Source organism: Cygnus olor, chromosome 3, assembly GCF_009769625.2.
Source record: "Cygnus olor isolate bCygOlo1 chromosome 3, bCygOlo1.pri.v2, whole genome shotgun sequence".
Classification (NCBI taxonomy): Eukaryota; Metazoa; Chordata; class Aves; order Anseriformes; family Anatidae; genus Cygnus; species Cygnus olor.
This window is the reverse complement of record NC_049171.1, coordinates 57718282-57732157: the sequence shown is the minus strand read 5'-3', so window position 1 is coordinate 57732157 and position 13876 is coordinate 57718282. Positions and strand designations below refer to the sequence as shown.

The following is a 13876-nucleotide window of genomic DNA, read 5'->3' as shown; positions in this document are numbered from 1 at the left end:
AGTATTTCTGACCTTCTGTATTTTTAGATGCCATAGGTTAATTAAGGTTATTTCAGTTGTATTTCAGTAGGCAATACTGAACATAGGCATTTAAACATAAGTCATTAAAATTTATTCTCACGCTGCATTAACAGCAATTCATAGTATATTCTTTAATATATGAATGCTCTGCTCTCAGTGTGTTTTAGAATGATGTGGGGCCTTGAAAAGATGAAAACATTCTGTGCTTTGAGGCATACTGTGACAGAAACAGGTAAATTAATATGGTGGGTAGGTGATTTTAAATGCAGTACCTGTTTCTGGATATATGACTGACAAGAGACCTGATACAGTGCCTCTGTCCTCTTCAAGCTTCAAATTCACCAATCAGCGTGAGCAGAAAAATTAAATTTTCACTGGACTTTTATCTGACATTCCAGATAAACATAATTTTGTACTGGCTTCTTACCATGGAGCTATCTACTTTGATAGATTTAGAGGTAGTCATTATGCTTTTGCAGCAGGTGGTGGAAAAAAATAAAAGCATGATGTTGAATAAAAGGAGCAGTTTGTTCCAACAAGTCATTTGAACTGGAGGAGAAAAGAGTATTTCATTCCTGGTATGACACCTTCATACATACGAGTCCCAAAGAAACCATTGGTAACAGATCCCTGTATAAAGCAAAACATGATGAAGAAAGTTTGTTGTGTGAGTGTAGTATAGCTGTTCTCTTATACTAGATTTTTTTCCCCACTCATCTTAGTCATCTGCTTGGTTTTGGTGGGTGAATTTCTGGCTTTATAACCAACTCTTTAAAACTGAGGAACATGACATTCAATATGTTACTAGTATATTTTGCATAACACCAGAGGTAGTGAGATACAATAATAGATCTCAAAAATAAACTCTCAGTATGTGTTCTTTCAGCTGTCCTTCTATACATGTCATTCCGTGGCAGAAAAATGCCTTTGTAATGCTGATAGGTTATAGAAATCAGTAGTGAAGAACACTTGTAAAATCAATTAGTTTAAGAAACCAATCACATCAGGTACTCCAATGTCCTTTCTGTCTAGCCTGGTGCCAAAACCGTAATATACAGTTGTCTTTCATTGCTTTGTTACTAATTTCTGAAATTTAGTGCCGGGTTGGGTGAGAATGTATTTGGGACTTCGAGTAGTTAGATACGGTTACTATAGAAGACTTCAAAATTAGTACCTTGTTTATGTTGTTACATATTCTTTATCAGATTAGAAAAGTCTAGCCATACCCTTCCCGTACTCCTTGGATATTAAAGGTCTGTTTTTTTTTTTTTTTAAGACGGCGTAAGGAGTGGCCGGTAAATGTGTATTATTCTTCATCAGCTACTTTTATCATTTGGTATTACCTGAATGTTTTGGATAGTTTTGTGCATTGCTTTTCCGAGTATATTTTAAAGGGCACTGGAGTTGTTAATGTCTAATTAAATATGAAAACTGGCATACAGAATTTTTAGGTGGTATGTGGGAGTAGTTTTGTTCATCTAGAAGTCATTAGATCTCCAGTATAGTATTTCTATAATGCCATTCCTAATAATTTTTATGGATATGTTAAATTTCATGAAATTTTGGTGTGCAGAACACTTAAAACTGACTGCTTCTCTTCTAAATAGTTGAAGTGATGTGGTCTCTAGGAACTGTAGTGATGATATTTGAATTTTTAGATAAAAATAATTCGTTCAAAATCTGAATCAGTTTTCTGACCTGAGCTATTGAGCTGGAAGGTCACAGGAAAGTTGTACTGGATGTCTATTTATTAGTGGGTGTTACAGGCACATGCTTGTCTTAGTCTGTAGCATATTCTTCTTCCTTTTTTTCTTTTAATCCTCGTAGGGGAAAAAACGACTCAGTCCATCTTTTCTGGGTTTATAAAAAAAGATGTAGGAGATATCAAAATCAGAGCAGTGCCAGTACTGAGTACTGCTAAATAAATATCACAGTAATATTAAAAAACAAAGTAATTTGTTTTTGAATTCAAGTGTCTTTAAATGCCTTTTTATAGGTGATGTGTAAACTTGACTACTATGATCTTTTTTAAATTTAGGTTAATCTTAAGGATTTTGAGATTAAATTTGGGTTAATCTTAATGACATTATTTCGTGGAACTTTAATTTCTTTTTCCAGAGTTCAGTGTGGGATATTAATATTTTTCTTTTTATAATGAACATTAAAGATTCTATATCTTTTATAAATGAAAATGGACACGTAGTCAGGAAATTTTTATGAGGCCAGCATGATTTATCACTTCTATTTGAAGGATATTGAAAAGGAAAGTGTGAGAATTCTAGGTGTGCTTAACCTGAAGTTAATAACATAGTGAAGCTTATGGGAAAAGATAATGGAAACAGTGAATTGTTGATTTGCTTGGCTTCAGTGGAATATGAATGTTTCCCAGATACTTCTTCAAAAACCCAACAAATTGAGTTGACCTAAAATGCATTCAGCAGTTTGACAAAATAACCCTCCAGATTTAAAATTCTTTCTGTTTTCTTACCTTACATTTCCAGCAGTGCTGTCGACAGACTATGTGTTTCTGCTGGACTACCTCGTTTTCTTCCAGCTGTCAAGCCTTAGCCTCAGCTCCTCTGAAGCCAGGGCTGGGTTGCCTCCTCGGCAGAGCCCTCTCTGGCCCTTCTGGACCATGGCCACAGCTGATGGCAGCATCATTTGAAGGGAGGATGCTGGCTGCCTTGTGTGCCCATCTCCAAGCCCACATCGGGCTGTTGAGGTTGGACAAGTCTGGTCTAATGCTTTGATCCCAATGCTGCCTTTTCCTCGTGGATGGTATTCGAAATGTAAGGTGAATCTGGATTTAGGTACTGCCAGGTCCAAGAGCATTTGAATGTCAGTGCTGTGTGCTTCCTGCTGAGATATTGAGCAGAGGTGCACAAATCAATGTTTGTGGTGTGCCGTGTGTGCTGATAGATATGCACGAATCCCATTAGCAGAGTAGTATTGAAGATAAATTGTAGCCTATACATCAGCCGTAGTGAAAGGAAGGTGGTGGTGATACGTAACTGGACAGTGGCTGGTAGTGGAGTACCTTTTTATTGAGTTTAGGGGAAGTTGCAATTGTCAGAGCTGGAGATTTCTAACTTGTCATTTGTAGAAGATAGCAGACTCTTTGCAAAATGTTAGGAGATAGCAATATGTATTTGATTTCAGCTGCTGAACCTGTCTGGAAAGAACTAAGCATTCATCTAGTCTATCTTCTTTCTTCTGTGAACAATGCTGTATGTTATTGTGAATAGCAGCCCAGGAAGTGAATTAGGGTGCTAAGAAATCCTGAACTATGGAATATTTCTGTCAGATGTGGTTTTAGATTTGGGTGATTAAATATTGATTTAAAAAGTATATGGTTTTGAATAAATGACTAGGAACAAAATACATTACTGCAGGCTTCATCCATCCATCACCTCTTCTCCTTGTAGTTTTCCTTGCAGCTCGTTCCATGGGGTTTATCGCCAAGTACCCAGAGTTACAGAAATAGCGTGCAGGCGATTGACAGTCAAGACAGAGAAGATGAGATCCAAATTTGCACATGCTTTAAATCATAGGGAGTAACCTGCAGGGGTTTAAAACGCCTCATCATGTTATACCGAATAAATAGCTACAGCACTGACTTTTACTTCACTTGCCTGGAAATGTCAAGTTTTGTTGGTAAGAGGAGGAGGTGTACCCCATGAGGAGGAGCCATTGGTTTTAGTAGTTATACAGGGGTAGCGGGTCAATAATCCATCTTGATAAACTTTGTTGGTGTGTACACAATAAAAGGACGCTGGCTTGTTTTGTTGATGCAGCGGTGGTGTGCTACACATGAGGAGCTTTGGATTGCCTGCTGTGTGTTAACAGGCTCGTTGTTATTACTAATCAGAACCTGATAACTAAAATTAATAGTGGGCACAAAGACAAGCAATTAAGAACATTCATCTTCCAAATGAGTCTGCAAGATTCATTGGTAGTTTAAATTTATATACTGAGGGCACTTAAACCATTAAAAAGGGTAATGGGTGCCCTGCAGGCATGTGCTTCAAAGCCGTATGTCATTTTGGTGCTGGGACAGCAGACAGTGATAACTTCCCTTTAAGGGAAACTGCTATTCATTTATCAATTAAATGTCGAAGGAAATGTACATTTTTGCTGTAGAGTGATCATAGCAGTGTATTGTAAGTTAAATCAAAGAACAAGATTTATGTTCTCAGCCTTTCTGGCTTTATAATGATAGATGTTAATTAGAAAAGTCTCTTGGTGGTAATAGGGCATTGGAGTTGGAACTTTTGAAGGCATAAATGTTCCTTTGATGCATAACTATTTCTCCTTTTGCACTCAACAGTCTGACAATGACACTGATGTAGTAATCAACTCAGTACAGAGTATGGAACGTTGGTTCCGTTTTTGTTGTTGTTGTGCTTATGTTCTTGCAGTGTAACATTTGAGAAGGTTTTGCTGAAGTGGAACTGAATATGAAGCTGTAACATTTTATGGCACAGGGCTTTAGCAAGAATTTTTCTAGAACGTAGAGGTTTCTTTTCCCTCCTGGCGTCCTTAACTGGCCAACACACTGGTTAACAAGCAGTCCAAGGGATGTCCTGGGATGAGTATCTGACAGTGTTTTCAGAGAAATAGAATTTGCTAAAACTTAGGCTGTTTTGTCATTAATTCAAAGTGACAAGTTTTGAATGAATTTCACAACTGTGGGAATTGAGTTCTCTCTCACTGAAGATGCAACATAATCTCAGTTTGGGACAGTCTAGATTTGCTGATACAATTGAATAAGAAGGACATGCTCAAATATGAACGCTTTGGTTTTGTAAATTCTCTACCTCTTATGTGAAAGGTAAATACTCCATTGTGAGCAGGTAAAAATATTTTACTCTCAATCTGATGAAACACGTGCCCCGTCCTCCTTTCCTTATTCTCTGGCCAGTCCTCATTCCAGGCCATCTGTGTGTGTTCAGTAGGCAGGAATGACTGTAGTTCTTCGTTGTTGTCATCCTCCCTCTCTCCCACCTCCGTCACATTTTCTTCTGGGGTGTAGCGTGGGCTGCTGAGAGCACTCACCAGACATGGTGTGGGGTGACTCATCTTAGGGTGAAACTGGTATTTACCGTAATGGTCTTTGTTCTTGGAACCTGCAATGTTTGTCCCATATTTAGTGTTTAAAAGTCAGATGGACAGTGGAGTAAAAACAAATGCTCCTGTTATTCTTCAGGTGTGTCCTCTGGCTTACTCTTTTAAAGGAGCATTTTTAGTTGGAACAGCTGTTATTTGGATTGATATGCCCAACCTACTGAGGACAGGGAGGAGAGGATACAAGAAATGTCTCCCCTGATTTCCAAGAGATGTTTATCTCTTGAGTTCTTATATAACTTATTTTCTGAATTTAAAAATACTGCCTAAATAAAGATGAATGCTATGTATTTTCTCTTTCACTGTTTCAGTTTCTCCAGCTATTTTTGAGCAGAAGGAGCAAACTCAAGCGCTGCTTACCATGAATGGAGATAAAATGCTTCAAAGTTGTGCGCATGACATCTGTATTTTCTTGTGTTTATGCTCTACTTTTCTTTGACTGGGCTCTTTTGATTCTTTTGTTTCTTCTGTCTCAAACCTTGACCTCCTCTTCTGATCATCATGTTTTCTTCTCTCTCTTTCCCACCCTACTTAATTGCCTTCACTGGAAAATGTAGCTTAAAAAAAAACACAACAAAAACAACTGTTTATGAAATGAAACAGCGCAGACACATTATTGTGTTATATATGTTTTTTTTTTTTCCATTCCATCTTTTATGTTCTTTTCCTTCTTCTTTCTGCCTGTCACTTCTCCTCATAACTTTTTTTGTAAGGTTTTCATATCTGTTGTTTATGTAACCCTGAAAAAGCACCTTTAATTTTCATTCTGTTATACTAGATTGATTTAATTAAGCAGGATTATCAAATTCATTCTGCAGTAATTATTTCATTTCTAAGTAGCTGTACTTACACTGCCTGACTGCTTTTGTTTTGGGCACAGTATTTATCCTCATACTTGTGTCTAGACTTGGTATGCTTTCAGTGCATCAGGGTTGTTGATTTTCACCGTTAGTTTCCTAGCCTCGTCTATTGCTTTCTGTTTTCCCCTTGGTCTAGGCAATCTGTTGCTCTTTGTTCTGCAGATGTTGGGCCAGGTTTCACCTGGGATCAGGGACTCAGCCTGTGATTTCCTGCTCTGACAGAAGGCATTCTTGGGGGAAACTGGCTGCAGGAAGCAGAGATGTTGTAAAAAGAGAGGAACAGTGATGGATGAGCTGCTTGCAGACTTGAGCTTTGCGCAGGGAAGCTTATAAGCTGTGCCATGGGCTGTGTGGGCTCCGTAGTTGTGCTGTGCACAGGTCAAACACCTCGGCATGGACCTTGAAAGATCTCTGCTTTTAAATAACCGTAGAATTGTAACTAATAACATGTTTCTTCCCTAGGGGGATGTACGTTTGATGATGGTCCTGGGCCCTGCGATTACCATCAAGACTTGTATGATGACTTTGACTGGGTACATGTCAGCGCTCAAGAGCCTCACTATTTGCCACCTGAGATGCCTCAAGGTGAGAAACCCCAGGGATACTGAAGGAATAAGCTTCTCTATTAAAAAGTTCGGAACCTCATTGAATATGGCCTCAGGGCTGTGCTCTGTGATTTCCAATTTAAACTTTGTAATGGTGGTAATAAGAAGAAATAAAACTAATAATTATAACAGTAAATCTTGTTAATTGAGAGACCTTCTTAGATGAAATCCCCCTTCTAAAGTGCGGTTGAGGGGGGACATAAGGAAGGGGGAAAGGAAGTGTTAACTTCTTTATTCTGTGTGGAATTCCTGTTGACTTGTGGTGAAATTCTGTCTTAAATAACAGCTAATGTATTGATTGAATTATTCAGGCATGCATTAGAATAAAGGATACATGCAAAAATCCATACTATCGTTGTGGCCCCCTCCCCCACCCAAACTGCTCATCATCTGAAGGTAATCAGAAAAGCTTTGATTTATGGAAATATTGCTGTTGTTAATTAGTATTTAGGACAGGTAATGAATAACTGAAGAGGTACAGCCTACATGACCTTGCGTGCTCACCTTTGATGAACAGCTTAATCGGTGCTTCCCAGACAGCATGATATGCTGAGAAAATGAAAGCATTTGAAATTCAGCTACATTTTCCAATTAATAGTACATTAAGTAATTAATCATGCAGAGGAGGAAAAAAGGTCATGGCTATTTTATTTGTATCTAAAAGGTTTTGTGAAGTGAGATATGTGTGGAGGAGGGGTGGGAAATGTTGCCACACAGAAGTAACCTAACCTCTTCACCATATCTTCACTGCTTTTTATGTATTGTTTTGGATTATTAATGGCTGTTAGTGTATGTAATTTTGCTTTTTAACTGCTAAATAGCTGGGTTCCCCCTGCTTTGGAGTCACTGACATGAGTGGCTGTTACCATGCCCCGTGTCTTACAAAATAGGTTAATGTATTAAGCAAGCTCCACGCTTTATTTAATGGACTGCTTGGTGCTTCAGGTTGGTGTACGGAAGAGTAAATTTAAGCCCTGAAGCATCAGCCTTCATGATACTGATGGTCTTGTATTAACAAATTCAAAATAATATCTCCCTTAGGAAGGCAAAAGTTAGTCACTTTTCAGTTTACATTTTTCAGAGTTAGGTGCTCTGTTAAAATGCTGTGGGTATTTTAATTGCTGTGGAAGCACCATTTTGTAAAAAAAACAAACAAAGAAAACACAATCTGGTATTCGCAGACTTCAGGTACATCTTGTATAGGAAGAACAGCAATTTGAGGAATTTTATTTTGATTGAATCTAAATGACAAGGTAACAACTTCTTGCATCTCCAAAACAACATACCTGTCATCCGTAGACAGTCTTCAGAAGGAAATGACATGGTGCTCTCTGAATTTGGCAACTGATTTCTGTTCAGTTCTGCTACAGACCCATTTCCTATGCTTCCTATCTTTCTGGAGAAAGGTTTTTTTTTTTTTTTTTAAAGCATCTCTATGTGAAATTATGGCTGCTTAATAAAAACTGGCAGAATAATGTTTTGGAGGTGATCTAAAACAAATACAAAAGTGGCTCTCTGATTTTTGCTTTTTCTTTTGGTTAGAATTCCAGACTACAAGTGAGCAAATAGTCTCATCTGATGAGATACCATTAAGAAGTTCACCAGCTTCAGACTGCAAATCTATGCTGTATCCCTCATTTGTGTTTGAAATAGTACAATCTTCAATTTTAAATTAAGTCTAAGAATGTAACAGTTCTGAGATGAGCGTTGAATTCCTTTGGTGGGTTTGCAAGGAGTGGAGCAGCAGGAGGGTTTAAGCAAAAGCAGAAGGGAAATAACTGTATGTAATAACCTGCCATGCATTTTTTTTTCCACCTTGCCCCTTGCCTGATTACTGGTGAAACTTGAGGTTAGAAAGCACTACTCAAGAAGTTATCCAAGTAGAATAAGATGTGGTAATGAAGGTACAGGTAAAATTAAACTACTGCCTGAATTTTATTTTTTTCCTAAACTTCTAATAGAAGCTAGGGATCTCTTAGGGATCACAGCTAGCCCACTTTTTCCTGTGCAGTGTGAGAATGAGAGAAGAGACAGGTTTCCCAGAGCAGTGCAGAAACTGAAGTCCTAGGGTCGAGTCTCTTGTCTCCCCATCTTTTCTCCTCAAGCTATATAATCATTTAGATGGTCACAAAGCCTCTTAATTCTTGTGTTGAAGTCCTCTCTGTGGACATCCTTTGCAGTGTTTGCAGTCTTCATCTCTTATATCCCTTGGGAATCCAATCCAATGTCCTAGCCTTGCCCTTAGCTGGAGAAATATGTATTCCAGTACAGCTTTATCTCTGCAGGCGCACTGTTTTAACAGTTTGTAAAAAGGTAATGCCCTTATGCTGACTGTGCAGCTTTCAGGGCTCTAACTTTACCAGATTCACCCAGAATCATTGTAGTCATAGAATATTATGCTCAATTTTCAAATGTCAATTTTTAGTCTTTAGTACATTCCAAAAGTCTTAAGGGGACTGGGGGGGGGGGGGGAAGAGAAAGTCAGGTTAAAATGGAAAAAGGGAGAAATGTGGGTATTGAGTTCATGTTTTTCTTTTGATTCAAGGAAGTGATTTAATTCAGTGTTTTGCTTTGGAGAAGGATAAATCATAGGAAATTTCAGACCTAATGGCACATGTTATGGAGTGCTGTGAAAATGTCAAAGCTTGTCATAATGGAAAGCATTTTGCAGGTGTAGTAATAGTAATCATTATTGGTAAGACAAGTGTAATTACTTCTGAGTAATTAAAGCAACTTCAGATTTTTTTTTTTGTACTGACCTACATTGTATTTCACAAATTATGAGCGAAGGCAAAAGCCACTTAACTCCTATTATGGGAAAAATAAGTGCACATGATGATTAATTTAGAAATAAAATGAATAGTTTAGGCAGGTGGTTGCATACAGCTTTAAATACCATCTTGTAAATGGTTAGAACTGCAGCTTACATGACAAAACCTTTTGGATTACCTATTAAAAGCTTGGAAAACATCTGTTGTCCAAGATCATATAAAAGTGACTGTGCTAGATCAAGCTGATGATCCGCTGTTTTTGAGAGTGGCCATTAGACATTGCCTGGGGAAGGGTTGTAGAAGAGTGAGTGTGTGCTAATAATTCCCTAGCATACTCTCCCAGTTTCCAGCTGCTCAGTATTTAGGAATTTCCTCAACCAGACAGAGTCTTTATTTTTAATGTTCTCAATGAATTCATGTTTTTCCTTGTCAGCTTTGTTTGACTCTTTGTGAGTTCCTGTACAACTTACAGTGGGCTCCAGTAACAGTGCCAACACTAGCTACAAATTATGGGAAGAAGCATCTCTTCTTACTAATTGTTCTACGTGCTATTTCTATTTGATGTGTGCTGATACCTTGTACTGCAACAGGAAGTGAGCAAATATGATTCCTAATCACCTTCTCCATGCCATTCCATTTTTTTTGGATACTTTTATAATATGCATGCACCTTTAAAACATGCACCCTTCTCCCAACATCATAATTTCTAAGTTCAATGGCCTGTCTATCTAGTTCCTTGTGTAGAAATAGTTCCACAAGTCCAAATCTGCATTTTGTATGAGACAAGGTTATATTTTTGTGTGAGGCAAGTATTACATTTTTGTAGACACAGTGATGAAAACAGTCAAAGTATTTACCTAATGGTCTTTGTAATTCTGAAGAGACATCTTCTGTATGTTGAAGCAAGCCCTTTAGAGCATGCATATGCTTTCAGATGTATGTATTTTATACATTGTACAGTACAAGATAGAAATTAGAGATTGCTGTTAAGATGAAATCCAATTTTGATATGGATTTTTTGCAGTTGTATTAGGGAAGTATTTATTATGTGTGGATAAATTCATATTGTAGGAGACAACATAAATAATAGTGTTTTCTTATGTCACTGGGGATTTGTGAAGGGGTGGTTTTGTCCATGTTAATATGTTTACTGATGTTTTTACCCTTAGATAGAGAAGGTAGGGTATTTACCCTGTTTGTTTTGCCTGTTAAAAGCAGAGTAACTCTGAGGCTATGCAGGGTCAGGGCATGAGAGCCTGTAGTGGCCTGCATGATGGGGAGCCACTTAATGAAGGGCTTTTTTAATGTGAGGGCTATTACCCTCCTGGATACAAATGCAATTTGAAGAATGTCTAAATTATAGTGGACAATAACGACGTGCTGAGATGGACATCTTATTTCCGATCTTTCAGATGGATAATGTTCCCAGATTGGATATGTGGCAATTTTGTGAGTTAGTCTTCTAGAAATCCAGGGAAAATAAATTAGGCATAGTGGGGGAAGTCCTTAGTTGCACTTACTGCTCAGCATGACTAAAGGAGAACAAATTAAATCTCTACAGATGTGCCTTAGTATTAGATTGTTTCACAAATGCAAAGTTTATTTCTTTACTGCGAAGAATATTGCAGGGATTAATTTTGACTTTGCAGAAATCACTTATGACCTTGCATGTTGGCCCATTTGTAAGAATAAAACTAAATTCACTGCTCTTTGGAAATAAATAAGTATTGAACCTAACAGCTTTGAATGGTAAAAAATTGAAGATTCAGGTTTAGGCTGAAGTTTTGGGCTCCCTAGTGGAAGACTGCATGGTTAACTCAGAATGGAGAACATACACTATGAAGGGCGAAGCAAATGGGAAGAAGTGTGTTGACAAGTAATCTTAGGCCACACTTTCATGGTAATTGCTTTTGTATGGGTTTTAGGCAGAACGTCTGTGGCTGCTCATTTCTGTATCCTGTCATTCCCAGAGGCATTCTCATATTGCTGCCTGCTCCCAGTTGCTCTGACATGCATGTGATCGTGCAGCAAATTGGGTCAGGAACTGGTGTGGATTAAAAATAATAACTCGGGGAAAAAAAAAAATTATTATTTGGAACAGGTCAGTTCGTTGATCCAGTTCATTGTGTGCCTGTAAAAAGAGTTGTGGGTGGGTACAGGGGTTGGGTAAACCTCTGGGGTGCCTGAAAGAAATTTAAGAATTACATGCTTAAATTTGCGTGTGACTTTAATTTTCCTGTACGATTAGAGTTGAGATATTTGTTGTGATCTGGAAGGTCAGCTGTGCATCATTTAAGTTCTGCCTTTTACAGAAACGAAATAGCTTTTGTGTCACCTGCATGACCCAAAATGAATTTCTGTACAGGACCAGCATGTTCTTGAAGTGTATAAATGAGAGAGGGGAGCTAGAAGGTCATGAAATTTGTGTTTTAGTATAGATTTTTGTATGAACATGGCTCAGGAAGGAAAGCTGTAATGTGTAGGTCGTATAGCTGAGACTTTTGGCCTTTTACTTCACTTAGAACTGATTTTTCTCCTGTAGAAGTGAAACCACCAACCCATGAATAAATTTAAATTGTATGGGTATGTATGGTTGCCACAAGATGAATGTTAATGGGGTAACAGTGTCTGGTGAAAGCCATGTGTTTCTTGAGGCTTTCGAAAGAAAAGAGCTCTGCAAATAGGTGAAGAACACTGAGCCAGTCATGGTTTCCTGAGCTCTTCCATGGAGACACCAGCTAGCTTGCTGTATTGCACTACAGAAGAGTGAAGTTCAAACAGAATGCTTTCGGTGTCTTGCTATTTTAATAGACAGACTGACAAAGTTTACCAGTCCACCGAGCAGTTGACTACTAACTTCCTACGGTTTTGCAGCTGTATGGATTGCATTGCTAGTATAAAGGTAATAGATCAGAGAAACTGTGCACAAGGGAATTTATTTACTGATCCGTGGATTGGCAAATGCAGTTCAGGAAGGTAGTGGTTTTAAAGTTTGACCATTGAAAGCTTATCTGGATCATTACATATGAAATAAACTGTAAAAGCTTGGATCTGTGTTTGGGGCTGCTAAGAATTTCTGTTTCTCTCTTCCTTTTAAATTTATGTGATGGGGTAGATATGCTTAATTTAAACTGTGTGACAGATTTTTTTTTTTTGGTCTTCTTTCATACTGCAGTCTTCATACACTCCTTGGCACCAAATGTTAACTGGTATTTGTATGCTGTTTAACTAGTCAATATACTAAAGAGCCTAAATAATTTGATGTACTTCCGTTATCAGAAAGAGCATATTTTACTGCTTTTCTTACTCAGTAACCTTTATGGTTTGTTTCTTGTCTGTATTATTTGTAAGTAGCATCTTTAACAGAAAGGAGCCTACCTTGTTAGTGCAGTGCAATTAATGTCTACCAAAAGAACACCTGTAAACATCCTGATCCTATTTGGCTTGCTATGTACAGTGCATTAATCAATCTATTGACCAATTCCAAGGGTTCCCTGTTGTTCTCAAGCACGCTTAACTTGGTATAAAGTGGAGAGAGGAGGGGCACAGGGAAGGCTTTACAGTTGATGCAGTGCTTTTGTACATTTAGGTAAGCTGCTTTTTTATCAGGAACTTTAGACACAGGATTAGTAAAAGTAAGTTTTTTGTAGTAATAGAAATGACTCATATAAGTAACATGCGTGTGCTGTTTTTCCATTCATTGACACAGATGGATTTATCCTGTTTCCTTTAGATAGTGAAAGAACATTTAAAAAAGATTATTTTGTGCAAATACAGCAGGTATGCTTTACCTCCAAGGCCAGCTGCTATATGTAGAGTAATACTTGGTTCCATTTTTTTCCCTTTAAAGTTAAAATATTATTTTGTTCAACCATGATACTTCCATGAAATATCAATTTCCAAAAAAACTAAGTTGTTATTGAATAACTTCTCTTTTTACTTGCTTATATGCCTGAAATGAGTGTATTTTACAGGTCTCGGTTACATTTGAGAACCTGTCAGTTTGTTACTTTGAGCATAGGGTAACCAACAGAAGCTATATAAAATGCTGCCTTCCAAAAAACTGTTCTTTCTCCTTTCCTCCTTTTTGTCCTAGTAGAGTATTTGAAGTGTGTTAGTTTTTCTGAATCTGGGGTAACAAATTAAAGCAAGGTGAAAAATATGTTTGCTTCAGACCTCAAAAGAAGTAGGTTAATCTTGGGCAAATCTACCTCTGCCATGCTGGTGCCAAAAGTTACAAACATTACCATGTGCTGGTGTTACCACAGCAGTCATCAGTGTTCTTGCCCATGGTGCAGCCTTCTACAGCGTGGTGCAGCTCTCTATTTCACATATCAGTATCACATGAAGTTCAAATCGTACTGCCCATTACTGTGCCCACTTCTGGGCAGCTCTTACCACTGCGATGCAGAAGCCCAGGCTGAAAGTGGAAAAGTTTCATTGGTGCTTATGGAGTCAGCTGCTGCATGGGGGAGCTGTGAATGTCAGTAAGTGG

At 38.0% G+C, this 13876-nt stretch overlaps 1 protein-coding gene across 4 annotated transcripts in view; it reads left to right on the top strand.

Moving 5' to 3' along the window:
• PTPRK (protein tyrosine phosphatase receptor type K) overlaps window positions 1-13876 on the top strand; it is a 418105-nt gene that overhangs the window by 81421 nt on the left and 322808 nt on the right. For all 4 annotated transcript variants that reach the window (XM_040551725.1, XM_040551724.1, XM_040551727.1 and 1 more), the window contains exon 2: window positions 6468-6590. In XM_040551725.1, the coding sequence (XP_040407659.1) occupies window positions 6468-6590 (123 nt within the window). The remainder of the gene's footprint in view (window positions 1-6467; window positions 6591-13876) is intronic.